This window comes from Carassius gibelio, chromosome B4, assembly GCF_023724105.1.
Source record: "Carassius gibelio isolate Cgi1373 ecotype wild population from Czech Republic chromosome B4, carGib1.2-hapl.c, whole genome shotgun sequence".
Classification (NCBI taxonomy): Eukaryota; Metazoa; Chordata; class Actinopteri; order Cypriniformes; family Cyprinidae; genus Carassius; species Carassius gibelio.
Window position 1 is genome coordinate 15,401,841 of NC_068399.1, and position 26,879 is coordinate 15,428,719.

The 26,879-nt window shown below is 37.9% G+C and overlaps 1 protein-coding gene across 4 annotated transcripts in view; it reads right to left on the minus strand.

Annotated features, from left to right (window-relative positions):
- cacna1c (calcium channel, voltage-dependent, L type, alpha 1C subunit) overlaps positions 1-26,879 on the minus strand; it is a 136,480-nt gene that overhangs the window by 77,985 nt on the left and 31,616 nt on the right. For all 4 annotated transcript variants that reach the window (XM_052553968.1, XM_052553966.1, XM_052553965.1 and 1 more), the window contains exons 2-3: positions 20,951-21,293; positions 19,086-19,191 (exon numbers count right to left, since the gene is read on the minus strand). In XM_052553968.1, coding sequence (XP_052409928.1) covers positions 19,086-19,191; positions 20,951-21,293 — 449 coding nt within the window. The remainder of the gene's footprint in view (positions 1-19,085; positions 19,192-20,950; positions 21,294-26,879) is intronic.

Genomic DNA, 26,879 nt, shown 5'->3' on the forward strand with positions numbered 1-26,879 from the left:
TCATGACAAAATGTATCGATGACATGTCACTCACTATTTTTGTCTGAAGTTACAAAAAAAATACATTAAAATGCAGTTATCCAAAATTACTGGAATAAACCTAATTTAATACAAACATGTTTTTCTAAGTTAAATAAATTAAAACTGTATTTGGATAATGTTTTGTGGGAGTAAAATGCAGAAAAAAAACTGCCTATTTCTGAAAAAAAAAAAAAAAAAAAAAAGGGTTAGTGTGAAATTTCTGTTGAAAATGTAAAACAATCTTTTAAATAACAGATTTCCTTTTTTATTGTGTACTATACAAGATGTTACAACCTTCTGGAAATCATAAAAAGAGCTGTTAATGGAGATGAGCTGCTGCTAGAAACATCACTGGTAGGGACAGCAGAGAGGACAGTGTGATAAGGAGAACCACACGTACACACACACACACACTCAACAGCCGTTAGATCCATCTTACTCAACCACATCATCTACTGATAACACCTTGGAGAGTGACACAGAGAGAGAGAGAGAGAGAGAGAGAGAGAGAGAGAGGCAGAGAAGAGTAGGATGAGAGAGAGCTGATATCTCGTTAGTAAAGCGTAAGGAGATATTTCCATATGAATACAATATCATCTTGTCATGCTTCAGGGATTCCAGGAACCTATGGACGAGATGAAAGTGTGTGTGCTTGATATATCGTGCACTAAAGCAAACAGGTAACATCTTAGCTGTGTCATAGCTGTCAAACCCTTTTGAGGTTATGGCCCAAATCAGCTCTCAGCACAGCAGTGACGGCACAGACCATAAGTCGTGATAGCCAATCAGACCACAGCACAACTTCACTCCAGTCATTTCTGCAGTATAGACCACATACTCACACAGAGAAAGCTACAATGAAGGAGATAGAACAAAGGGACATGCTCAACCTCCATCATTCTGCTTCGGATGTGGTTGCTAGGCAGCACACAGACAGCTAACTATAGTTCGGGCCGTGGGGCAAAGGTGGTGTGTGTGTGTCTGTTGGGGGCGGCCCTCCTGGCAGGCTAAGAGGATGCAGCTGTTCCACATCCCTACATCCCCAAATACCCCAACCCACCCACCTCCCCATCTCTCTCTTGCCTTGCTACTATTTACACCCTCCCCTCTGTCTCTACTATTAAAAGCTCATTTTTTCTTAAGATCCTCAAAAACAGACACTAGGTGTTAAACATGTTGCCTAGCAACTTGTAATTTTTCTTCCTTCTTTTGAAAGAGCTAAACACACCCACTGATGAACCATGTTTCAAACAGGTATGTAGTGCAGAGTATGAACTGCATTTGACGTATTGAATGTTAATAAAGTAGAATTTATTTGTTTGCATGTGTTTAGTATGAATACAAAACAGGTGTACAACATCTGCAATGTTAACATGGTCATATTACTTCAAACATATGCTGTGCCACTATTCCCTAATATTTACAAATTTTCTGTTTTATGTATTTTTGACATAATGCATTTCAGAAAGTTGGCATATTCGGTTGTAGAAAGATAGAATGCTATGACATACAATGCAAGTTTATTTCACTGAGTGCCATACTTATTCATCTAAAGAATTATTTATTTTGGTAATTAATTAGTGGTGGGCCATTATCGGCGTTAACGTACTGCGTTAACATGAGACTCTTATCGGGCGATAAAAAAAAATATCGCCGTTAATCTATTCTCAAAGTTGGGTTGGGAGCTGGGTCTATATTAAGCAAGCTATGATGACTTTCACCTTGATATTTTATATAACTGACTGGCTGAGGCCAGCTTAAAAAGATGCTCAGGACAGTTGACGGGCCACTGCTGCGCATCGTCACGAAAGCTTATCTTTTTCACGTGTTTTTAAGTCTTACCGCTTGTTGATTTAAATATTAAAGCATCCAAAAACTAGACGTGGAAAAGCTGAAAAGTGTAGCTGACTACTCGCGCACTGTGTTCGGTGCGCACGAGAGAGATCGAGAGCCGCGTATCACGGACAGCGACACTAAACCAAGCTCTCAAAAGGCATCTCAAAACACTTGAACATCGAATTCAAAAAAAATATCCACCTTTGGAAATTATGCTAGAAAAAAACTGTCAGTCATTTCTTAAGTGAAAGTAAACAGTTGAGGAAAAAAATGGGATGTGTATTATGTATGCGTTCGTTGTCTCTTAAAGTGACCGCGCCTAATTTAGCTACTGGCTGCTGTAATGTTAATACAAGAAAATGAAAATGAAAATCACTCACTGTTCTTGACTGAATTACTTTGTAGTCAAACCAAAAATTATTCAGATACCAGATATAATTTTTGATATATATAGCAAAACTGTAATAATGTGAGAAATGTTGAAGGTGTCTGAATAATTGTAGATTTGATTGTATATTTAATTTTTACATTGAAGACTATCCAGTGCTATTTTACATTTAATTATTTGGCTTCTGTACCTTGACACCTACAAACTTGAAAAAAACGTTAACATTGTGTAAATAGCACAAATAAATAAAAATATACGAACATACAAATTAAAGGGGGGGGGGGAGGTGAAATGCTATTTCATGGATACTGAGTTTTTTACACTGTTAAAGAGTTGGATTCCCATGCTAAACATGGACAAAGTTTCAAAAATTAAGTTGTACGTTTGAAGGAGTATTTTTGTTCCAAAAATACTCCTTCCGGTTTGTCACAAGTTTCGGAAAGTTTTTTTTCCGAGTATGGCTCTGTGTGACGTTAGATGGAGCTGAATTTCCTTATATGGGTCCTGAGGGCACTTCTGCCAGAAGAGCGCACGCTCCCGTATAGCAGAGCACTGAGAGGCTGAGCACAGATATTCACTGATCAGAGCGAGAGCATCACGAAATGTCACAAAAGGAGTGTGTTTTTGGTTGCCAGGGCAAGACAACTCTGCACAGATTACCAAAAAAAAACAGCATTAAGGGACCAGTGGATGGAGTTTATTTTTACAGAGCATCAACTGAGTTGTGCAAGTGTTTTTGTTTGTTCCCTGCATTTCGAAGATGCTTGTTTTACAAACAAGGCCCAGTTTGACGCCGGATTTGCACATCGTTTATTTCTTAAGGATAATGCAGTCCCAACGAAAAAGGGTCACGATCGTGTGTTGGAACCACAGGCGGTGAGTAAAACTGCTTCAAATATCTCTGTGTTGTTAACTTAGCTATAGGCGCGTAAGCACATCAAGTAAACAACATGCGATGTTGTCATCAAACTGCACTTTCCACATGTATAGCTAAAAAAAAAAAAAAAGACGACAAAGTGGAACTTAGTCATTTTCCAAAACCGCTAGGCAAATATATACAGTTTCAGTACATACCACATAGAGACCTCGTTGCTGATGCTGCTCTTGTTCAATTTCAGTCTCTGGATCTGATTCTGGATCATAAATATACGCTGAATCTGACTGTTAGCCAAGGTTTGTTTTGGTTGGTTTTGTCCTCACGGTGTCACAGCTTCCAAACGAGCTCAACGCAAAAGCCTACTGGCGCTCGTGATTCTTTAGCTCCGCCCACACGTCACGCCTCCAGCCGGTCTTGTTTTTCCGGGAAAAATCGGTACAAACTATCTTTCTCTTATGAATATAATAAAACTAAAGACTTTTTGGAGTTATGAAGGATGCAGTAATACTCCATAGGTACTCAAGATTTACAGGATATTGAGTGAAAACGAGCATTTCACCCCCCCTTTAAACAATTTCAAACAGGACCCACTGGTACAACTTTCACTAGGTTGTTAATCTAGAGTGAGATTAATCTAGATTTAAAAAATTAATCTATGCCCACCTCTAATTTTAATACAGTTTTGTGTGGAAAAAAGTCTCAAGTTCTGTCAGTTAAATAATGAGTCAAATTCTTAAAGAGATAATTCACACAAAAATGAGAATTCAGTCATCATTTGCGAGCTGCCATGCCGGGTAAAATAAAATTAAAAAACAACAAACTAAATTAAATTAAACTAAATAAAATAGAGAAGCAACTGAGGTTCCAAACTTATATGACAGATTTCTATGAACTAATTATACAAGCAAATAAATTCATAAATTAATTTACAAAGAAGCTAAATTTATAAAGGGATGATAAGATTCTATCATCATAAACTCACCTTCATGAGGTCCCACCACCGGATGACAAAATGTTAATTTTTGGGAGAACTAAATGTAACAGATTAAAACTTCATAATCATCGGGAAGGAGGAGGCGGGAACCGGCGGACAATCAAATAAGACTTTAATAATAAAATATACATGAAACAGCGCGGCAGCCCCTCACGGACGACTGCCGTGCACAAACAAAAACCAAAACACAAACTAAAATCCAGGCCTGGTCCTCTCTTGTCCGTCACTGTTGTCGCTCCTGTTTTATATCCTTCTATCTCCTCTGTGGGACTCGAGACCGGTGGGTCAAGCAGGTGTCGCTCATTTCCAATCACTCCACCGGCCTTGCCCTGTTCCCACGGCCCCGCTCCACTCGTCACACTAAAGTAATTTATTTATTTATTTAAAAAAAATATATGCTCCACCCAAAAATGAACGTCAGGAAAAAATGGTGGAATATCCCCTTAAATAATGAAATGATCAAATAATGAGCCAAGGGAGCTATTGAACTTTGTGGTCGATGTTACTTATTCATCACATTAGATAGTGATAGTCTTGCATTTCAGTAATCAATAATCCACAAATTGTGCTGCAAGTGGCGTATGTGTTCCATGCATACTAAAATAGACATAGATATTTCCCTGTGGGTGTCAGACCGCCAGACTTTTGGCTACAAGCCTTTAACCACTTGACCACACAACCCCAAGTCACATCTTTTCTCACACAGTACAACTCTTCATCCATCCTGCTCTACAGCTCTTATTTGGCCACTGTATATGAGCTTTCCAATAAACATGTACCTAAGCAGCACTGCTACACAATAGATGTAGCAAATACACATAATGAGATCAAGACAAGTGTACTTACTGTTGTGTATATTAGTAGACTGATCTGGGATGAAAACCAAAAGAAACCTCAGTTGTAACCTTGAGCACTTAACCAATTTGCTTGAGGGGACTGTACTTGTGTTTCATGTTAAATTTGCTTTGAAAAAGGGCGTCAGCTAAATTACTAATTTGTAAAATGAAATCGTAATTAGGCAATACAACACAAGTTCACAACGTTAAGTGGCTCCAAAAATGTAAAAAAGAAGCAGCTAAATTAACAATTACATGCATACATGCAAACCATAAAGAGCTCTACTCTGTATTTTGCAAGGCCATCACTTCAATTCACATGGCTCAGGACAAATTTCTGCCAAGGACAAGGCCACACAATGACCACTGCAGCACATATTTTAACTAAAACTCATTAAATCTCAAAGATGGAAAGCCACAATAAAAAGATTAATTTAGCCATACTTCTGAATTCAGTACAGAAGCAGCATTGATGAATTTAAACAGCAAACACAATAGTATAATGCCCTCCAAAGCTAAATGTTAATTCTCATTCACAGCAACAAGACAAACAGTGATTGAAAAAGGAAAAATATTTATTAGCCCACCAATTTTCCAAAATAATTTGTTTACAACCAGAGGTTGGAATTAACTTTTTCAATCACCAGCCAATTTGACTCCAAGATTTTTAGGCTACCAGTCATTTTAAGCTACTTCTGTCACATGTTACATTTCAGGCTGTCAATGTTTGGGGATGTCATAAAATGAAGTTAAAAAGAAATGAAAACAAAATTTACTGTGACTTCTGCTATATTACAAAAAAAAACCTTTTATTCTATGGTAATTTCAAAATGATATAAAAATTAACGTTTAACAGCAAACACGTTGAAGGTAAGCGAACAGGCTCTCAATTCATGGGATCAGCTGTCTCTTCACAAAAGTCAGTGCCCTGAACTCAGCATATTAAAGCATCTCCTCCTCCATTGATATTCATTTTTTAAAAGTGGCCTTGTCTCTGAGGGCTCCAGTCACATACCGGATGAGAAGTGAAGCGCTTAGGACATTTCACCGGAATCACACATTTGAAGTGTCATTCTGTACTCACTTTCTAAAATTCAAGGCGGCAGTCCATAACAGTGAATCTATTCAAGAACGAAGAGGGACTTCATTGAGTGTAGATATAGCTGTTTGCCACAACTTAATACTAAAAATGCCATATACTCGATCAACTGGTGTGTTCATCCTTGTAGAAAACAATGTGTTTTGGATTTAAAGACATGGCACTTAATCTTCAAACAGAGTGAAACTCTCTATACACTTTGTTGTGTTAATGTTGGAGGACATAATTTATGAGCCATAAATTGGCTTGGAAGTTAATATGTCTTAACCATCACTGTAGATTTTTACCCACATTTGGTGTGTTGTCAGTTATTAAAGGATTAGTCCATGAAAATTTCTAGATAATTTACTCACCCCTATGTCATCCGAGATATTCATGTCTGTCTTTCTGCAGTTGAAAATAAATTAAGGGAAAAAAATTTCGACTGAAGAAACATGGGGTTGAGTAAATTATCAGGAAATTTTAATTCAGGAAGTGAACTAATCCTTTAATTTAAACCCAGCTGAGGACAATAAATTGTCTGCAAGTGTAAATCCTTTTCGATCCCATTAAGTCACAGCTGATAAGAACGTCTGATGCTTAATACAAAGCTATGGGCTTCACTATGGACGGGATTACCCAGCATGAAGTCCCAGAAACAGCAACCAATAAGCAACAAACATTCTATTACCAAACTCCAGGATGTATTTAAACATCACAATCTCCCTCAGAAGAAGTGCGGAACATGGCAGGCCGTAGGTTCGTAAGGGCATCCGCCGCCAGTCATTATTACCCTGATGCATTGATTCAAAACCAAACGTCAAGTCGCAAGATTAAAATTCAACAGTCCTGTCAGAATGAGGGACTTTTCGTCCTTCCCTTGAGGCCACCACTGGAGGAGGACAAGCAAGACGGCGCAAGGTCATTCTGAGCTCATTCTGATTAGTGTGTGAGTGGAGAGCGAGCGATGGAGCGGATTCATTATTCATAGTTCAGCCATCGTTTGTATTAGAACATCAGCTTGCAGCCACTGGCCACAAAAACTAGGTTACCTCCCCCGAGTCCTGACAACAGGAGAAAGAGGAAGAGGAGGAGGAGAAAGAGGGATGGAGAGGTGTAAGACAAGTCCAGAGGAGTTTAGGAGCAATGTGTCACTAACCTGCATGAATTACAACCTTACACCTACCCAAGTGTCCTTCACAAACTGTGGTCAAGGTAAGGAGAAAGAGAGAGAGGGAGCGCAACCAGCGTGAGAGAAACGGAGCGATTTTTCTCGCTCGTCCTCAATCTGAAATCCCAGAGCTGTGAGAGTGAGTGAGTGAGTGAGTGAGTGTAGGACACGCTCGTGTTCAAGGTGCTGTTTTCACTTCCCTTCCTTGTTTCTTTAGGACACACTGTACCAGATTGTGTGTCGACGGATTTCGAGCATCGGCTGATGATGTAGCTTTTCTGCTGGCCACAGGACAAGCCGATCAATGGAGTCAATATGATTTCATATGAGCTGAATGTTTAATAAACAGCAGTCTGACGCAGGTGGGCGTTTAGTCACATGCTGTTACGATACTGTGTTCAGGATAAAATGCCTCCCACTGCTCCCATAATGCTGCGGTGTCTTTTGTGTTTGGCATTAAATATGCATCTGCAGAGGAAAATCTCATAACACAAAGCACATTTATGATTTGCTCTTCATTTACTCCCATTTAAGGGTCATAACTGTAAGGAGGTAAATGAGGGCGAGGGAGGTAGGGGTTAGCTGAGGGGTTAAGTTTTCAGATTAAAGATTCTTTAGCATTTATGGCACAATGTTTGTTACAAAAATTATTTTGAGAATTTTCTATTGTTTAAAAAAAGTTATAGAGTGGCTCTTAGAATGGAAGTGAATGGTGCAGATTTTGGTGGCAAAAATGCCATGAAGAAGAAACCCAGGAAATGCCTATTGCTGCAGCTGCTTTCATTGATTCAAGGTGACTAATAAACACACGATTACAACAATATATTATTTATCTTATGAGTTCTTATTATTATTATTTTATATTAAAATAAAGTATATTTATAATGCATTTCCTGTCGTCACTGCTTAGAATACTATGAAATATGTTGCATGCCTTTTTCTGTGCAAGAAGTCACATCATCTCACAGAAGGTTTTATTTTAAATACTATACTGACATTATGAAGTGAATCTGGAGTAAAAACATTACTTAATGTGATATTTTACATGCTCTCAGATGGAATGACATTTACTACACAGAGCAATGGTTCACTGAGAAGCAACGCAAACAGCTGTCATTATCACGAACAATCCCTTCGATTTCGTAATCATGCAATAAAATCAAATGCGATTTTTTGCATAAAAGGGAGGCATACACGGTGCGATTTTTGTTGTCGCACGACCTCGCAGACGATTTTTTATCTCGGGAGAAAATCACAGATGCTCGCATGGTCGTGGCTTGTACAGTGTAAGAACAATTAAAGGGCGATTACGAGCACGCCCTGATAATTTTGCAAACATGTTTTAAAAAAAACAGGATGCTGGCGGTTTAAATTCATGATGTATGTGGGGTTGAAAAAGACGATTTGGCTATCCATTTGAAGTTGATCAGTCAGATAATAAAACCAGCATATTATATTTATAAATAGTCTATATAGTAATTTTAGTTAATTATACAGATTTATTTTTTATTTGTTATTCCAAATTGTGCCAATTGCCATTCAGCTATATGAAGGAATATACTGTTGTAGGATATTTCCGGCAAAACGACTAGAAATTCAGAAATAGCCCTCTCACCTCGAGATATGAAGAACAGAAGTCCATGCTTTTCAGCCATTCTCTTTGCCATGTCTTTGTTTCTTTTTTTTGGACATCATAAGCATAGCTGCCACAAAGAAAACTATTTCGTCATCAGAATCCATATTTTCATGAATGGTGTGAAACATAATGTGCGAGGGCTCACGAAGTTCCAACCTTCAGAATCGCACCGTGTACGGCGCCTTATCTTGTCAGTGAACTACGGCTCTTTGAAGTAAATGCTGCAGTTTTTTTAACTAAAATAATTACTAAAATCATAAACTGGACTGGCCCCATTCACAAGTAGAGATATTTTATTTATATTTTAGTTATTCGATCACAAATAGACATTGTTGAATATTCACTTTAAAAAAAAAAAAGATTTTTGCCGCTCGTTCAAATTACCTCATTAAAATATACATTTTGTCCTAACTTAATTTCATTGTGTTCAATATACATTTCAAGTTACATGAACAAATAATTCATGTACACTATTAAATAATGTAAATTCAACACACTTTTTTTGTGTATGTGTAGTTGTACATCGGGTCCAGCACTTTTTATGATCTCAAAATGTATATTTTTAATCAGAAAAACATGGGCCACAGAGAGGACCTCATATTCCATTAACACGCAGTCGTACATACGGTTTTAAACATAGCCGCTATCTACTGCTGTAAAAGAAAGCAACTTTCTGATCTAAAAATACTAAAAGTCTATATATACACATGCACAAAACTTCAAAGAACATCTTCAGTAAGTCTAACATCAGCATGTAGTGACAGATCATATGAAGAAGGAACATCTGAAGTTGAGTTAATACAGCTGCCTGACTAAAAAAATAAAATTAACATTCCACTCGAAATGTCACATCTGTGGTGAGATTAAAATTCAAGCATATGTGGGAATGACGCTGCACTGTCTTTTTTTCTTTATTCTTTTCCCTCTGACCTTGTGAAATCAGCACCACCCCACTTTCAAGTCCAAAATTGACCATAAATGCACATCCTGACTTAGCGTGAGGCTACACTAGACACACAGGAACCCAGTGATATATACAACAACCACGGAGGAAAAAGATCAAATGCTTATTAATGAAGTAATTCAGCCCACACACATACATGAGCATAAATCAAGCTTCCTCTCACACATGCACACACTCTGTGCAACATGCAATAAACATCTGTTGCATCTGGCATATGTGGCCCCCATGCAACAATGCACTGACTCTACACATGCACTGTCTCCGCTTAAGACTGAACATTGCTCTCCATCCAAATATGGGATGCACAAAAACACATCTTTTCGAAAGTGACTAGTCGTGGGTTATCTGATGGGAATACTCAGCCGCTCGGCAGACATTTAACAAATAAACATGTCAAACCACAGGGATACGTCACATAAAGCAACCTTTAAAGCACCACTGCTATATAAAACCTCATTAATTGTTTGGCCAAGCCCATTCCTAAACCAAATATTTTCCATGTTTGGAAGAGGTGCATTTCAGATCTTCTGAGACTGCGAAAGTCTGGAAAGCTTTGTCGTGATCATTTTAAAACGAACAGAACTGAGTCAGACAGAGATTTTGTTCGCTCAATATCATGGAATTATACAACATAACCAAAACAAGAAAAGGGATTATGCTGTACTCCAACACCTTCCCAGAGAACCACTGACAAGCAAATTACATTTAGCTTCTTGTTGAAATGTGACTTGTATTTACATTAAATTGCTCTAAAGACTACACTTATGGACAAAATGTTGATTTGTTGTGACGCCAGCAAAGTTCAGTTGAACTGAAATGCTTCGGATTGGTTTAGAAGAACGCTACCTTAACCCCATCTCCCTAAACAAACAAACACAGGGGACATATTTGTGCTCAGCTTTAAATGTCAGCAAAGATTTCCTGTGAAGGGCTAAGAATGTAAAACAGAAACAAGAGAAAACCGAGACGGATACTGAAGATGTGCATGGATTTAATCTTGGCAACCAAGTGACCTTGCCATGGATCACCAACCATTAAAAGGTACAACAGGTGCTAAAGATGAACAAATAGATGGGATGCTGCTCAAATATTTACAGATACAGAGCCCAGAAACCTAGCTTAGATGTCACATTCTTTCATTAACACAGTACCAAAGTGCCATGTGATCACACAGAATGATATATGTAACCATAGAAACGACAGAACAACAGATTATTCTCGCTCTCTCAGAAAAAAGATGAGGGATAAAAGAAAGCGAGAAATAGTTGTGAGCTCTTTAACAATGACCTCATCTAGTGGAGTGGAAATTTCCTGGTAGGCATGGTGACAGCAGCAGCAGAACTGAGAACATTTAGCAAGATGAGAGAGACCCAAAGAAACGGACCCCAACTCACTGACACACAGCATCGCAGTGAAGATCATTCTCCTTTAACTCACTCACACACACACACACACACACACACACACACACTCACAGCAGATGAAAGCACAACTTCATACATCTCTGTGGTGTCATAGATAGTACATGTAACTTGTGCTGTTCTGGCAACACTAGGCTGCAGTGTTCAGTGGAGCAGGTAGAGGGCGCTGTGGAAAGAGAGAGGGAAAGAAATGTATGTGGGTCACTCTCTGCACTAGTGATGTTTTTAGCTGCCTTAAAATACTGCACCGGCCCCACAGAGCTCTGAACCTTTCCCACTCACTCCACACACACCTTTACCACACACACACACACACACACACACACACCTTACGCACATATCTCTTACACACTCACCATGGCACATGTTTATGGCACAGCCTCACTGTTGTGGGTAAGGGAGGGGTGCGCATGTGTTGTGTGGGCTTTGCAGCAAGGAGAGAATGCATCTTGTCTAAATATGATGTTTGTGTAGATGAAACGGGCAGAATGTGAACTGGCCGGTTGCCAGAGTCTCAGCGACAGCCGTTTTCTCACAGCGCTCTAAAAATAAAAATGCCTTTATTTCAGATCTCACCAATCAGACATATCCTGCTTGATTCAATCACATTCATACACACATATATAAACTCAATTCTCAATACATTCATACCTACACACACACAGTCCCTTCTTTCGTCACAGTGCTCTTTTTTGCCAAGCCTGCTCTGGTGCAGACTCCACAGTGGACTATTATAAATAATTTGGTAACACTTTAGTATAGAGACCAATTCTCACAATTTACTATTTGCTTATTAGCATGACTATTATTACAATATCGGTTGTTTATTAGTACTTATAAAGCACATATTGTGCATGAGCATATTCTACATCCCTTCCCCTATAATACCAAAACTTAACAACTACCTTACTAACTATTAAATAAGCAGAAAATAAGGAATTAATTGAGGCACAAGTCATAGCTAATGTTTGTTAATAGTGAGAATTGGACCTTAAAATGAAGTGACCAATATTCGTGTAATAGTATTATATTGTTTATGTGTATTGTTGTTGTTATTATTATTATTATTATTATAATCATTATTACCACAATAATTATTATTGATATCACTGTCGCCATATGATAAAAGTGTTATCATAATCGCCATCCTTAGCATTACTATTAGTATAATTTTTTTTCGTATTACTATTGTTGTTATTATTATTATTATTATTACTATTGTTGTTGTTATTATATTAATATTGATATAACTATTGCAATTGTACTTTCAATACAAAATATTATCATCATCCCCATATTTTTACTATTATTACTGTTATTATTGTTGCTATTATTATTGATATAAATGTTGTTGTTATTATTATTATTGTTATTATTGATTTTATAAATATCAACATCACCGTCACCACTAAATATAATTATCATTGTTATTATACATACTATTTAATACTTCTACATATTACTATTATCATTTGTCGTTGCTGTTTTTTGTTTTTGTTTTTGTGTTCTGTTGTTGTGTTATATGTTTACCTTATGTATAATAAAAAAAAAATTATATTGTTTATGTATTTTAGCTTTTTATGACATTATATGAATTTGTACTTTAAAAAAATGCATTTGTTAAAAAGGTTAAATATTAAATATATTAAAAAGATTTATTAAAATTAAACTAATAACAATAATAAAAAAGTTTCATAAAATTTATGCATATAATATCCATAAATGTATTATTCAGTATGAGCTCTGGATGACTGACTAGCCATTTGCTGTGTATTTGTTTTATTATTTACTATTTACATTTTTATGATGCTTTACCTAGAATGTGCTCTCATGGTTTTCACAATAAAACTTTTGGAAACGCTGTATTTTTTTCAACTCCCGCTTTAAAGTGCCGTCACTACAATCATACAGTACACATTCAGATGGATGTATTTTGCTGTTGCGTCACACTTCACTGTTTTATAGCATCCCACTACAAGTGTTGCATTTTTAAAATGGCATGTCAAGCTAAAAATAGTCCAACTTTTACTCGTCTTGAGACTTGCATTCTGTTCCATTCTGTTGTGCTCCATCTAGCTGTTTTTGCAAGAACACCTCTTATTCAAACAGTCCTTAAAAAGCCCAGTCAGGGTCAGGTAAGCCCAAACCCAGCCTCATTATACGCGTTTTCAATTAGTCAGGACTACTTGTTCAAGCAACCCGCTGACCAATGATGATTATATGAGGTGCCTGCAAAAAATATTTGCAGATGTGAAAAGTGGAGGGAAGGAGCAGCTCATTTGCATTTAAAGAGACATGCACAAAAACAACACGTTTCTGCTTCCACTCAAAATAGCCATTTTTAAAATGATACAATAAATAATCTTATTTTGAGCAGAAACATCACAGACACGTTCTGGGGGACCTGAGATTTATATTACATATTGTGAAAAGGGGCAAATTAGGTCTCCTTTAACGGATTTGTGGATCGTTATGCCTAATAAATAATTGTGTGAAGTTCCTTCTTAATTAACAATGTTTTTGACACCAGTTTCCATTCAGATCTGATGTCTAGCTGATGACGAGTTTCTGTCAGCCACTGCTCCACAGACCATTTCAAACACCATAAACACAGATTGACCAGTAACTTTGGATCTGAGATTCATGTGCTAGACCCACACAGAGTACTATTTGAATCTGTTATCAATATAATGAAGAGGGAGCTTCATAAAACTACCCGTGGAAGGGAGCAACAGATAAGTGGATAGTTAACAAAGAGTCAATGCACCTTCTGCTCTGCAGGTTGGCTGCATAGTTACTGTGTTACCACGGTAGCTGTGCATTTTACCATCACCAAGGATACCATATCCATGACAACCTCTACCCATCAAAAGATTCCATTCATAGCCCATAAGCAAAGGGGTATATGTATCAAATGAAGGAAACCATGCTTGTGTTTCTTTTTTTTAATAGTTTTTTTAATAGTTTTATTCAGCAAGGTGTTAACTGGACAAAAGGTGATAGTAATGACTTACTTTAATATTTTGAATAAATGCTGTCTTTTTAACACACAGTCAAAGAGATTCAAAGAAAATAGTTTTACAGGTTACACATAAATTTTAAGCAGCACATCAGTTTCAAAACTTGACTGGAGTAATGGCTGATGAAAATGTAGTGCTGCATCAAATAAATAAATTTTAAAGTATAGTAGAATAGGAAACCAATATTAGAAACAGTTTTTTTCTGTATTTTTGATCAAATAAATATAGCCTTGATAAGCAGAAGAGACTCTAAACTTTGAATGGCAGTGTAATGTACTGTTACTTTTGTATAACTAATTTTCAAATCCTTCATGGGGTGTTGTTCATTGCCTCATTAAAAACACTTAAATAAAAATATATATTTTTAAAATTAAAGAAGTTTGTAATGTTGAAAGTGATTCATCAAAACATTTAATCTCAGAGCTGGTTGGTTTGATTCAAATCATTTTTGGAAATCCCTATAGAGAAAATGAATGGGAAAAAATACTTGCAGAACCACTAACACCGCTATATATGCCTCAGCCCTGAACTACGTGCCCCCAAAAGCATGTTCACATGCTTTCATTCAAACATTTACAGGTTTCCATTGTGTTCTTTGCTGGGAAAGCACATAATGCGGCTTCAGATCTCCGAGCTGATGGCTGGATGGATTAGTGTTACTCAGACTACAGCATGAAACTCTGAGAGGTCTGAGAACTCCTTCCACAGCCAAACATCCAGATTACCCACACACTCCATCGTTCTGCATTCATCAAGGCTGAATGTACTGTACATTGAGCACTGAAGCACACAGGCTGTTCTTAGGCTTACAGAACTCCAATCTCTCTATTCTAGATTCAGTAATCTGAACTTCCAATTCAAAACCAAATGTAAGCTCTAAAATGCAACTGCACCTCACAAAACTTGAGAGCCATTTTGATGATTCAACCAACAGCAATCACTATCAACACAACTATAACATCACTGGTATCCGCAACACATCATAATCACAATATCATCAGCAGCAGAACCACTATCATCATGACCTCCATCATCACTATCAAGTAATCATTACCATTACATCTTCATAACAAAGCCACCATCACAACAATTACTATCCTTACTGCTACTAGCTACGCGGCAGCAAGATTCATTTTTAATAAGCCGAAAAGAACACACGTCACACCTCTGTTTATCAATTTGCACTGGTTTCCAATAGCTGCTCGCATAAAATTCAAGGCATTGATGTTTGCCTACAAAACTACCACTGGCTCTGTACCCATTTACCTAAATTTGTTACTTCAGACTTATGTGCCCTCTAGAAGCTTGCGTTCTGCAAGTGAACGTCGCTTGATTGTGCCATCCCAAAGAAGCACAAAGTCACTTTTACGGACTTTTCAATTAAAAGTTTAAAATTCCCTCCTGGTGGAATGACCTCCTGAACTCAATCCTTAGCCATCTTCAAGAATCGCCTTAAAACGCATCTCTTCCATCTTTATTTGACACTCTAACTTTAGCACTCATTATTCAAATTCCATTCTTTAAAAAAATCTAACTACCTTTCTAATCTTTTTGTATTCTGTTTTATTTTAATTTATTATGCAATTGTGTTTGTGTGTATATTTTCCTAGCCCTCTAACACTAGCTTGCTCTATTCTTTTTCTATTCTATCTGTTTTCTTTTTATTTATTATATTATTTAAAAGCCCTTGCTACGTGTACTGTGTTAAGCTAACTGAATAATGATTAAAAGTAAATGTACTAGCTATAGGGGCTTTCGGAACTCAGTTCTAGGAACTAGCCACTATGGTGGTCCCTAGAGAACCAATTTCCCACTCGGGCCAATTTCCTGGTTGCATTCACACCGTAGGCAGGAACTCTGAAGTGGCTGACAGCAACACCTTTATTCACTGCATTTACAAACGTCATCGGAGCATTTTTGTTGTGAATTGTGGATTTCGTGATAATGGAAATGGAATGGAAATGCACAATTTACGTGACTGAAAGAGCATGAAAATCTGACTAAATCTCCTATGACAACTTGCAATATTAGGCCTATATATAAGGTGTTGCTGTCCGCCACTACATATCATCAAGGCTGTGAAAAGAACACAACGCTGCAGACAACGGGTAGCTAAATGCAGTTATCGCTGTTTTCCATGTTTGTGGATGGTTTTTAAAAAATACCTGGTAGCGGTGGTGATACTATCAGTATATGTCACTGGTAGTTCCTACAGAACTGTTTTAGACCCCACTCTGAAGTAGGCTAATTTAGTTCCCACAAATGGAGATTCTAGAACTAAAACTGTTCCTACTTCCTGTAATGCAAACATGCCATGTGGGTCATTTCACCAATAGTTCGAGAAAAATGTGTAAAGCCCATTATTATTGCCATGATCAACACCATCATCATTTCTTTTACACCATTATCATCACAACCATAACTATCCCAACCACTGCCATCACCAATATTATTACCAATCACTGTCACAGCCAGTTTTATCCTTACCATTAGCACCATCATTACCACCATAGCCATAACCGACCCCACTATTAATATCATCATCCTCGCTGCTACAGACATTGCCATAATCAATCATCACCATCATTACTACCATCACAACCATCTTTTTCCTCACCACTAACACCATCATGACATATCCTCCATCACTATTATCATCAAGACCACAACTTCACCATCACATTATCACCACAGTACATAACATCCATCACCAATACCATCAACATCATTACAACCATAATTATCCCCACCGCTGTTATATCACCACCATTATCATTACCAGTCAGTCACAACCAGTATTATCCTTCCCAGTACCACCACCGTCACAAGCATAACCATCCCCAGCGCTACTCTCATGGTTCAATTTTTCACAATTCGGTAAGTTTCACGACTTTAGAGTCGCGGTTTCGGTACGGTTTGGTATGTGTTTTGTTTATGACCTTATGAAACTTTCAAATAAAAAAAAATAGGAATATTCTATCAAACTACAAGCAACAGCACAAATAAATACAATGGAATAAAGATACAAAGTAAATAAATAGTGATTTTCATTTTCTTCCTTTTGGTAGGTTTAGAATTAGTTTTTAGGTACATAAATTGAATAAAGTAATTAAATGTAAAACAGTATTGAATATTGGGCTGTATAAATTAAAGATAATTCTTTATTAAAGTTACAAAAGTTTTTACAATCAAGAGAAGTGAGTGATTTTTTTGTTGTTGCTGTTCGATTAATATAAAGACCACTTTAAGAGAATGCACTGATCCATTACACTGCTACAGTAGACCTACGTTCAGCCGGTTATGTCTGCTATAGGGTATTTACCAGGACGGGCATTTATACATAATTTTTGTGTGAATTTGTCCATTTAAACATAATACTTCAGTGAGATCTTAGATTTGTTTGCTTTGCACGCTTCTGATGAGCAAACGCACAAATCTTCTCATTGCGTGGGCGAGCTCGCATCCTCTGGCACTTAAATGTTTAAACTGCAAAGTTTAAATGAGTTTAGTTTAAACATAGATATCATGTGCTGTTCATATCTCACCTGTGTGCCACACCTCAGCACCCAGCTGATGATGGAATAAATGCTCATATTCCAGCATACGGCATTCACATTGAACAAGAGTGAATGGTTTGTTGTTGTAATGTACTGGGAAGCCAGAATGCGCATACATCAACAGAAACATATATTAGCCGAAACCTTGTTTGCTTTACGTGTTAATTATAGCAAACCCTATTACAGATGCTTTGTCAAATTTAAGTTGAACCGTGGTCCCAGCGCATGCCGAACCATGTGTGGAGAACCAAATGGTTTGATTTTTTTCAGTGAACTGTCCCACCCCTAATCATTACCATAATCACCCTCATCACCATTATTATGAACATAACCATCACAACCACCTTTATCCTAACCACTAAGACCATCATCACATATCTGCCTTCACCGTTATCATCAATACCACAACTTCACCATCACTTCATCATCACACTCACATAACATCCTTCACCATTACCATCATCAAATACAGCTACTATTTCCACCAATGCTATCACCACCATCATGTCCCATCACTGCCAGTATTATCCTCACCATTACCATCAATCACATCTATCACCATCCTCACTACTACTATCATTGCCATAACCATCATCACCATCAGTACTATCATATAACCATTACAACCATCTTCAGCCACACCACTAGCACAATTATCACCTGCCATCACAGTTATCATCAACATCACATTACCATCATTTTCTAAAGTCTGTAGACCAAAGTTCTTAACAAAGCTTTACACTTTTGAGCCACATGCAAAAATAATCACAACCATAAAAACATAACGATAAAAAAAATTAACAAGCTCACCTTAAAGACAGTTTGGGCGCATACATCTTAACTAATTCCATCATCACACTATCACATAACATTCATCAGAATTACCATCATCATCACATTACTAAATAACCATCCCCACCCCTACCATCACCATCAAACACCGTCATCACCAGTATTATCCTCACCACTACATCACCATCACCTCCATGACATCCATCACTGCAATCGTCACAATCACATCACATAACCATCACAATCAATACCATAATCACATTACCTCCACCATCATCACCAATATCACATCAAATCCATCACCATTACAGTCATAAGCATCCTCACTTCTACAGTCATCGGCATATTCATCAGACCTACCATCAGCAGCAGTGCCCCACAAACATTATAATTACAGTCTTAATTCCATAATGATCATCATCATTATCATCACTCTCAAATCATCATCAACATGCTCATTTATGACTTGTGCTGGGTGGCAGAGTGTCTCTTACCAGGTTTGAGTTGGTTGCGTTGGAATCGTCCTCGGGGAAAGGGATGTAGACAGCTAAGGCCACACAGTTTGCAAAAATAGTCATCAAAATTATGATTTCAAACGGTCTGAAGAGTCAGTGTTAAAGAAAATGAAAGATTTGGTTCATACACAAGCAAAAGAAGAGCACACACGCATACAGTACAGTGCATGTCAAGTCGTATCAGTGCACAAGACTTACAAGTATGCAAGAGTCCAGATCCTCGCTGCTCTTTTTTTTTCTTTCCTGTTAATAGCAAGGCCAAGCTCTTCAAAAACCTGGCCTTCATCAAGACAACGATCTTCACCCCCCTCCCATTTTCATTCTCTCTCACTTTCTCTCCTCCCTCTCTCTCTCTTCGCTGGCCAAATTGTTTGTTTGGCTTTCAATTCTGCTGGAAACGCAATCAAACTGTGTCATCATTTGTTACAGGAATGGATTTCTCCGAGATGGGTGTTGAGTCGCATGGCACGTGTCCTGAGGAGAAACAGATGTGTTCTTGTTTTTCTGGATGTTTCTCTTGTATCTGCTGTCTGGGCCTTGAGTTATGGCTCTCTGGGGTTAGTTCAGAATTACAGAGCCATAGACCCTGTAACCCATTTAGATAAACATGCTTGTAGATCAGTAGTTCGGGTCCCCAAGGGAGCAAAAACAGACCATTGCGGGCGGACCCAAACTGAATTTAATCTTTAAAGGTCTTACAAGGTTATAAATAACAGTTCTATACATGCAACCTGCTTGACTGTGCATAATGTGAATGTGTGTGTGACTGAATGCGTGTTTGTAGGAGGGGTCAATATGCGTGTACATTTGTGTGTGCGCGTGTGGGAGGGATGAATATTTGTATATGTCTGTGCATGGACCTGTTCAGCCTTTTGAGAGGAGCTGTTGGCATGGCAACACAACCAAAGACAGGAGAGATGGGCTCTGGAGTCTCAGGAGATACAGATCCAGTCAAGTGTGTGCAAGACTGAAGACACACACGAATAGAACCGGCAAAACAGGAACTTTTATAAAATATTCCACCGAAATTAAACTGTCTCCACAGTTTAGTTGTTCCCTTGCGCCAGTTTGTGAATTTATGGGGAAATCTTTGATGTTGTGATCAGTTCTTGGCTGAAGCTGTGAATGGGAGCTGGATCTCCGGTTTCCTGATGAATGAAGCATTTTACTCAACCAATCAATCCTCATTAACATATTTTCCTGTTCAGGGGCCTATCGCTGCCTCTTGTGGGCAGAAACGATTACATAAAACCGTGAGAGGGGGGGGGGGGGGGGGGAGGAAGGGGAAAAGGACAGGGGAACACACCGTCCTACAGTCTCCTGTAAAAATCCATTTCAGGGATGCACTTGAATGACTCATCAAAGCTCAACTCGATTTAAAAAGTGTATTTACACCTGTAATGCAGCAAAGAGGGAATGAGGGTCACGACAAGAACATATCAAGCTCAAGACATTTTTTTCTTCTTTTCTGAGGGACTTTTTGGAGGGCTTTCATATTTTGGTACTGCTTCATGCAACATTGCATTTTTACAACAACTCTGTCAAACTCTGCTTGTAATACTAACAAACAGATCATACAACTAATAAACACTTATTCAGAAGCACTGCTGCAAATAAAAATATGAAAAGAATACATTTTGAGATCGATAATCTGAGCCTTTAAGTAAGCTACATACTGAGTTCATGAGTAGTCTGTAACTGTAACACTTATTAATTAACATTCAGAAAATAACCGTATGGTCAGCTACCTGCTAAAACCACCATCACAAACTCAATATTAGATTTTTTTTGGATATATACACACACACACACACACACACATATCCGAGTTCAGTAAAGGATACTTCCATTCCACAATACTGATGCACGCCCTGCGGATGGGGTTTTTAAGAGTTAGGCAGAGAAGGGCTCGGGGTGGGCGCGTGGAGGCAGTGGTGGCCTGTTTCTTGGGTTTGGTGTAGTGCTGGCGTTTACGCTGCGTGGAGCACGCAGTGGAGATCGGGGCTCCGGTGGTGCCCATCAGCTTGGCCTGCCGCGCCGCGTCGATGGCTGCCTGCCAGCTGAGGGGGGCGCCAGGGGTGGGAATGTGTTCAGGTGCAAGACCCAGCACCCCACCCCCGCCCCCCACACGCTCGTCCTCATTCAGACTGGGGACTGGAGCCAACGACGGACTGGAATAGTTGGAGCCTGTAGACGAAGAGAAGGAGACCGTGAATGAGAGACTCTGAGAAAGCGGAATTCAGTGATGTTTGGTTCTGTATTAATAAAGATTTGTTGATGTCATATTTAAACTAGATTTCTTTTTTTATTCGTACCTTCATTTACTTGACAACTTTTCTAATTCCTTTTAGGGTAGATTTGAAAAGCCAAATAAAGAATAAATAAATAAAATATTTTATTGTTTTACCCTTGTCCCAGACCCAGATTTTATTTGATAGATGTCCACAGGGACAAAAAAGCCCACAGCCAGATGGGCAAGCGGTTATTAAAACAGTTTGTGTGCTTGTCACGTGTTGTACTTGTCCAATCAATGTTATTACGCTTGTAAATATGCAAATAATACCGTCAGTTCCATCCATAAATGGGTTTACAAATATACAGTGTGAAATCCCAAAGCCTGGCAACCCAAGATTAAAAACCCCTGGTATTTATATGTAATAACTCCTGGGTGAACAATTTCAGGTGTGGAAAGTCAATCAATGTTCTTTTATATTTTACATATTGGCATTCCAATACAATTCTGGCCCATTTCAACAGTGTATTCATCACACATGGCAGCCCTGCAGGACTGTATCTCCATCTGCAATCCAAGAGCATTAAATCCAAAGAGAACTGTCCTACTGAAGAGTGTGTGTGTGTGTGTGTGTGTGTGTGTGTCAGGAATCAGAGACAGAGTGAGATCACAGTAATAAACCCACAGAACTGAGAGTTTCTTCTATACTGTACCATCAGTTTTCTCTTCCCCACTTCTCTTTTTAATAAATGCTGTAGCCCACCGAATAAGCCAAAGTCTGAATTAGTTTGAAATGTCATATCAGAGTTTGTCTTAGGGTTGAGTATCGATTCAGATCTCCCCATTCTGTCCCCATTCATGATCTGGATTCTGAAAAGAACAGTAAACAGTTTACAAATGGTGAATTAATAAAAAAAAAAACTTTTACTTTTCGGCAAACAAAGTGCTGCACAACAGAGGTTTACTGTTTAATTAAAAAAATAAAACACTGTGATTTTTCCTTTAAAAATAAAGATGTATTAATATGTATTAGCAGTAGTGGCATTAAGTCATAAAACTGCTAAATAGTAATATATTCTGACATTTCTTAACGTTAGACTATACTTTTATTTTGACCGTTTGCCATGAGGAACTTGCAGCTGCTGTGCATGTGATATGACAGTAGTTTCTCAAATGAAATGGTAAAATGCTAATGAAGTGAATTTCAGTAAAGTGTGTTATGAGAGTAAGAAGATAACTGGAAAATTGTTGCCTGAGTTATCTAACTCCTGTTAAATTATAGGAAGTCAAAGTGGGCTTTTCTCGATGACATGCGGACTCTCCTAAAGCACCATTTCTATTTACTGTAGTAAAGTCATGCTCTGGATAAAGGACTTTCAAAGGAAGAATCTCAGTTACTCATCCTAAAGTACCCACAATGGATTCACTCTCTTGAGAGACACTCTGACACTCATTTTTTCTAATTGGGAGGTAAGTTTGTTTCTTCACGTCAGACACAAATGAACACACACAATAGCAGAAACAAACAGAAAGAGCTATACACACACACTTGTAAACTTGAATTCACATACAGTAAAGCAAAGACTAGGTGCCAAGGAAAATCACCAAATTTTAAATCCCTCATTCATTCACACATATCAAATCTGCACCTCACTGAAAACGTTTCTAAAGTTTGAGCTATTAGCCACTAAAGCTGTTTGATTTGGAATCTATTAACAAAGATTTAATCAGATTCTGCAACTGCATCACCACAGACACCAGGGGATCTGATCTGATCTGAGATCAGCAATGGGCTTCTCTCAGGGCTTTTCATTTCGTAAAAGGAAATATTCATATTTGTATTTTAACTTGCAGCTTCAATGTACATATATATGCATACATACATATATACACAAAATATGAACAAAAGGATGACTGTAATAAGTAATCTTTAGTATAAGCAGTGATTATTACTAGGTGAGAAAGAAACTAGCCTGAAACAAACAGTAAGGGACTAAATGAGCTAGGGGAGGGGTTGATATACAGTGGGGATCGAAAGTTTGGGCACCCCTTGCACAATCTGTGAAAATATGAGTAATTTTCAAATAATAAGAGAGATCATACTAAATGCATGTTATATTTTATTTAGTACTGTCCTGAGTAAGATATTGTACATCAAATATTTTAACATTTATTCCACAAGACAAAAAAAAATGCTGAAATCATTAAAATAACCCCACTCAAAAGTTTGGGAACCCTTGGTTCTTAGTTCTGTGTGTGGTCACCTGATGATCCTCGACTGTCTTTCTGTTTTGTGATGGTTGTGCATGAGTCCCTTGTTTGTTCTGAACAGTTAAACTGAGCAGCGTTCTTCAGAAAAATCTTTAAGGTCCTGCAGATTCTTCAGTTTTCCAACATCTTTACATATTTGAACCCTTTCCAGCAGTGACTTTATGATTTTGAGATGCACCTTATCACACTGAGGACATTTGAGGGACTCAAACACAACTATTTAAAAAGATTCAAACGTTCACTGATGCTCCAGAAGGAAACAAGATGCATGAAGAGCTGGGGGGTGAAAACTTTTGGAATTTGAAGATCAAGGTAAATTGTACTTAATTTGTGTACCGGGAAACATACAAGTATCTTCTGTTGCTTACTAAGGGCAGAACTAAATGGAAAAAAATTATATTTCAACAAAATAAGACAAATTTGGCCATCTTCATTGTGTTCAAAAGTTTTCACCCCCAGCTCTTAATGCATCTTGTTTCCTTCTGGAGCATCAGTGAATGTTTGAATATTTTTAAATAGTTGTGTTTGAGTCCCTCAAATGTCCTCAGTCTGAAAAGATGCATCTCAAAATCATACAGTCACTGCTGGAAAGGGTTCAAATATGTAAAGATGTTGGAAAACTGAAGAATCTGCAGGACCTTAAAGATTTTTCTGAAGAACGCTGCTCAGTTTAACTGTTCAGAACAAACAAGGGACTCATGCACAACCATCACAAAACAGAAAGACAGTCGAGGATCATCAGGTAACAGAACACAGTATTAAGAACCAAGGGTTCCCAAACTTTTGAGTAGGGTTATTTTAATAATTTCAGCATTTTTTTTGTCTTGTGGACTAAATGTTAATATCTTTTATGCACAATATCTTACTCAGGACAGTACTAAATAAAATATAATATGCATTTAGTATGATCTCTCTTATTTTTTGAAAATTACTCATATTTTCACAGATTCTGCAAGGGGTGCCCAAACTTTCGATCCCCACTGTATATTAGGGAGGGGCTAACGGAGATCAGGAAGAGGATAACTATAGGTTGTTTCCCAAATATGGTGTTTTTTGACCATATGTCACCATTTTCACTCCAGCAACTAAGCAAACACACACGTACCTCAGCATGTGTTAATCTAGTGCACAGCATGGATGAGTGTATTTTAACACCACAGTCACACACACTCTCTCACATACTGTTTTATGAGTCAGCATCACCATTCATATATTCATCTCACCACATAAATACACATTTTCACTCTCTCTCTCTCTGAGCTGTACAGTAAGAGCATTTTCACTGCAGTGGATGATTGGACCACGACCGTACAAAAGAATAAAACATTACTGCTCTGATTTCTCCTAGTTAATTCTGCTCTGGTTTCTTCCGCAGCCAGGTCATTCTGTCACAACACTAAGATAAAGACACCGGTTAAACACTGCAAAAGAGGGTGTGATATTGTTTGGAGGTGTGGTTGAGAGGCTGAAATTAAGTGTTTGACTTCAACTTTGACTGATCAATGAGATTTGCTGCTTATAGAGAAGTGAAGTCACTTTCTGCTTTCTTTGGTGACGCCTGGGCAGCGTTTGCATACTTTATCACAGATGAAGTGGATTAGATGCAACATTTCTCAAATGTACAGACAACTGAGAAGGTTTTATGTAGCAACAGTAACACTTTTCATTCAGTACTGTATGTACTGCTTAAAGGGGTCAATAACAGCCTCTGTTTTTTTTTTATTTTGTACCGTTCTCTGAGGTCCACTTATAATGTTAACAAGATTTTCACATCAAAAATATCAATTTAGAAGTAATAAGCCATTTTCTGTCTTGTTTTTAACCGTCCTCATCAGAACGCTCTGTTTGAATAGGCATGGTGGATTTTCGACTCAGAAGTAAATACACACTGCTATGATTGGCTAATAGCTGTGTTTGACAGGCTACACTACATCCTTCACAGATGGATGCTGCTGTGTTTTAGGTTAAAAACGCATAAACACTCAGTACATATATATCAAACTATCTGAAATAACAGACCAAGCAATAGTGATCACTTAATGAAAACAGTTACTAACATTTGTGTGGTGTGACATCACGACTCGTAACATCATGGTGTGACGAGAGGGGCGGGGCCAAGAGCCGTGGGAACGGGTCGAGGGCGGTGGAGTAATCGGAAATGAGTTGTTTTGTGTGTATTTTATTATTAAAGTTTTTGTTTAAATGTCTGCCAGTTCCTGCCTCCTCCTTCCCGACTTACGAACAACGTTTCACAATCTTTCTGAAAGTTCTGCATCCAATTGTGCCATGTTTGTAAACAAATGAAGTAAACAAAGGACCAAGTTCTTACTGACATGGCCTGACACTTTATTAAAAATTAAGTTCATCAAATAGAATTATCACTTGGTTTCTGCATAGACCTTCATTTGCTGATCTTGTCATTAACCTACTACATGCTTGAATCAGTGGGCGGGGCTAATCAGGCAGTGATGTAAAAGCAGGCATTGATCATCTTCTGCAGAGGCTGGGTTTAGCCACACTATTACATCATAAAGTGGCACATTCCACAACCCTTCATTTTGGCAGATTAGCTTCAGTTTTTAGACTAACAAGAATTTTTTTGAGTTCTGAAACTTGAATGATGTTTTTTATTGCACAGTGACTTCTTATATATAAAAAGATCAAAGTATTTTTGATTTCTCAGTTCATAAGCCTTTTCTACAGCGCCTGTATTACTATGATAAAATTTATCATAAGCATATACTATTTAAATACCAATAAAGTGGGGTGTATATTTTTATCAGTCTACTATAATAGAAAGTATTAGAAAGCATTTTCAGAACAAAAGGTATCAGAACAAACAAATTATCTTCAGTGAATCTGACCAATCGTGTAATGGCTGTGTCATCCATCAGAGCTTGGGAAGCTGTGCAGAATTAACATGCCAGCTGCTCTTGAAATTCTATCATATTTTGATGGCATACATCAAAGTGATGTAGTGTCAATGCCATCTTATGACGGACGAAACTTTTAACTGCTGTGCACTTAGACGTTAGAGAGAAGGCGGCACTGTATGCTTACTGCTTATGAAACGCTCTTGCAGTATTTCATGTTACACACATTTGATGTTATACACTGATTGGACTGTGCAGTGCCACTTCAAGTCGAAGTGTGATAAAGTGTTGGGCTGTGGTTAAGAGCTAGGGCTGTGCAATTAATCGCATGCGATTGTCATGGGCATCTTGTCAGTAAATCCAGTTCTGTGATTAGTTATAAATCTTCATCACCTG